Below are 3,671 nucleotides of genomic sequence, written 5' to 3'. Positions count from 1 at the left end.
TTTTAGAATATGTTATAATTGTTGTAAATGGCTTTAGGCTTTTAAACTATGTTATAATTGTTGTAGATGGCTTATTAGAATACCCGATTAAACCGGTTATAGGAATCAGTTTGAACCAGTTAATAAAACATTACCAATGAGCTGTTTATAAAACATTACCAATGAGCTCAGTGGTACCTGTCTCTGCTTATGCGTGGGATCCATGGGGAGACCAATTAATACTAAGGTTGAGGGTTTGAATCTCATTCGTTCCCAATAACCATGGGTTATCATGCTCAGGAGTTTCACCCGGTAGTGGCCCCTTACAGGGTGGGGAAGCTAGGTACAAAGTATCAAGGACTTGCGTGTTCCTTCCAAAATACACGTTTTTTTTTTTAATAAAACATTGCTCTGAAACTAAGATACAAAATGAATATATTTAAAAAAAAAACAAAACAATGGATAACGTATATTATGTTGACATCATCATGGATGCAAAACAAGTCAATTGTGGACATGGAATGTAGCTCATGTGAAACTAATCCTCATATGGATGACATGATTAGCAATCTCCTTTAAAACTACCCTAGGACTTAGCCCTGCCCTAACCCCTATCTGGGTCAACTGGTAGCATCCCACCATGTGCATCCAACAAAACAAAGAACATATGTCCCCCTCTCACATTAATAATAGATATAGAATTAAGATAATCTTACTTTTTAATCTCCTAATCTATTTAATTCTTATTACCAAGCTCAAGAGTGCCAAAGGCTGTTATGAAAACTACAAACCTGTGTTGATAGAGGATTTGTAAATGTAAGAATAACTCATAACGACGCAACAAATGTAGATACAATTAAAGAAATAGTACTTGAAGGAAAAGGGAAAAACAACAAATTTTGATATATTAGGAACTACCTCTTCGTCTCACTAAATTTTTTCAATTTTAAATTTTCAAAATCTAAAACGAACTTTTATCATAACTATTTTTGTTTGTGTTATATAGTATTTGATGAAAATTATATGAATTAATTGTGTTTTAGATGTATGTTTCATTAGTATAACTTTCATAGACTATTATATAACACAAATATGGCCAAAATTCGTAGACTTTAAAAATTCATAAGTGAGCAAATTTAGTGGGACGGAGGGAGTACTAGTTTACAATCCCTTACCATGGATGGGAGATTACTCAGCATGTGTTAAGAAGACCTTTGTAGGTAATGATCCCCTCAAGTTATTTCTAACTTGAGGGGTCAAGTTAGACATATGTTGATTAGTGGATTAAAATCAATGGTCAAGATTCAATAATGTTAATGAATCTTGACAATTGTTTTTAATTCAATGATCAAGATTTTTCTAATATGACTAGTTACATATAATTGTTTAACTAAAATGCGCGAGTATCATGCTAGTTGCTTATTATGCATATAACAAGTTATTGGGCTTAATTGTTAATACCTTGAAATGTAAACAACATTTAAATGAATTGTCATAATGGGTATGAAATTCAATAATGTGCATTATATGCAATGAACTTTTAAACCCAATTATTGTATGTATTCGACCTGCAAACTGACAACGTGACATTGGACGAGACAATTTATATGGTTGACAAATATACCTGGATATATATAATGACCAGAATTTAAAAGTTTATTACATGCAATGCATAAAATTGAACTTCCATAAACATTACGACAATTGATGTAAAATTGTTACATTCTGAGATGTCAAACCTTAACATATGAGTAGTCAAACTTATTATGCATATATAGTAAACATCAACCCTGAATATCTTATCAATTGGATATAAACTCTATTGGGGGCTTTGAAGAGGCGAGGCACCTTCACCTATTTGGGGAATGCGAGTTCTAATGAAATTAAAAGCTTAATTGGTGTCAAGTTTAAATACTTGGTGTTGATAGGCTTAACCGCTTAAGAGCTGTTATAATAATGAAATCATAAGCTTAATAATATAATGATCTATATATGTACTATATATGTTGGTATCTAATGTTTATGATATTTTAAATGACATAACAACTATTAAAAGATAATAACACAATATATTAGTTTAAGCACAGGACAGAAAATATAAATTTCTCAATAATAAATTCTTTATTATTTTACCAACAAAGAATTACAAAGGATTTGTATAGAATAGAAAATTAAAAATTTATTCTCATCTTCTCCTCTCCTCAAAAAACATGTTAAACCTAAACTAATCTAAATCACTTTAAACCAAAGGCTGTTAAAGAAAGTCAACTCTTTAAGTTAGCCTTTTTTGGAACAGCGAAAATATTATTAATAAAAAAACAATCAACTAGCAAGATGCTAGTGACCAAAGTACAAATCTAGAAATAGAACAATTACACAAACTAGATTTAACTTGGAACTTTAACTGCGAGAATTGCAAAAAGGTTTGAAAAAAACTTATGTCAATTACAACTCAATTAACCAAGACATAAGAAAAAACACCATCAGACGAAAGTCGAGTCACCGGTTTTCACTTCTTGATGTTTTTTAACGTTACATACTTTAATTGTATACTTATACAGTTCATACTTAATACAACTCGGTAGAGTATATTTTTTTTAACGATGTATTAACCTCTTTCTACTTTCAAATTATACGAACTAATATGGAACCGAAACTTATCCTAATAATCTATCCTCACGAATATGTAAAATAGGTACTCAAATCCAGTTATCCAAGTTGATTATTCCAAATTCAAAAACTCTACCAATAAGCTACCTTACAACTCTTTTTACGATTTTATAATTTGATTTGATGGTGATTTAAAAATATAACAAAGCTGTTAAATTATTTGCTTTTAGGTACCCGATGTTTTAAGCCCCCATTTTCTTTTTGTGTTTGTGTATGTATAATTGTATAGTAAATAAATCCGTTTTAAAACACAAACATTGTCTGATTATAAATAGCCAAAATTATGCCTAAAATCTCATACCTAAAAAATTGTCTGATTCTATCTAGTTAATTAATATTCAGTATATGATCCACGAATGAAAACAGAAATTCACAAGCTAATTAACGTATTTACAATACACTTAATTACGATCAATTAAACGAAAAACAAATTTTCTCCTTTGAACGAATTGGTCAATTGACAATGTATAAATATGTAACATGCATAAGGGGAGAATCATTTCCCATGCAGAGATTTTCCTTAATTTTGTACAAAATTGACGCAATATTTTTTCCAAGCTAGGGTGTTCGAACACACACACACACATCACTTGGAAAAAAGAAATGTAAAAGAGAGCACCTAACACAATTTTCTTGAAATTGTAAGAATTCATGAAAACATGGAGAAAAATGACAAAAAATCATCTTCTTGGCAAGGAATGATTATGCCCATATCATGACTAAATCCAAATTCTTCCTCGGATTGATGTAGTAGATCTTGAAATGTTGGATGATCCAAACAAGAAATTGGTACAATATATCGGTTTCGTCTTTCTCCAACGTATACCACAAAATGTCCTTTTGGAACATCATTTGGGAGACCATTGTCATTGTTCTTGCCAAAACTAGAACACCTTTTGATGATTTTTTTGATAGCTAATGCTTGATTTTGTTTAGTGTGTGACTTTCTTAGGCCCATTGTTACTATAGGGTACTAGATAATGGTAGTATAATGGTGGAGGCAGTTGTTATTATTGACTTGT

The 3,671-nt window shown here is 30.7% G+C and overlaps 1 protein-coding gene across 1 annotated transcript; it reads right to left on the bottom strand.

Moving 5' to 3' along the window:
- Positions 1-3,054: 3,054 nt before the first annotated feature.
- Positions 3,055-3,671, bottom strand: LOC122579854 (auxin-responsive protein SAUR50-like). Its single transcript, XM_043752106.1, has one exon. It carries the CDS (start codon positions 3,605-3,607, stop codon positions 3,299-3,301), a length of 309 nt encoding a protein of 102 aa, XP_043608041.1. The 5' UTR covers positions 3,608-3,671; the 3' UTR covers positions 3,055-3,298.

Source organism: Erigeron canadensis, chromosome 8 (assembly GCF_010389155.1).
Source record: "Erigeron canadensis isolate Cc75 chromosome 8, C_canadensis_v1, whole genome shotgun sequence".
Classification (NCBI taxonomy): domain Eukaryota; kingdom Viridiplantae; phylum Streptophyta; class Magnoliopsida; order Asterales; family Asteraceae; genus Erigeron; species Erigeron canadensis.
Note: the sequence above shows the minus strand (reverse complement) of the source record. Positions and strands in the feature narration are given on the sequence as shown.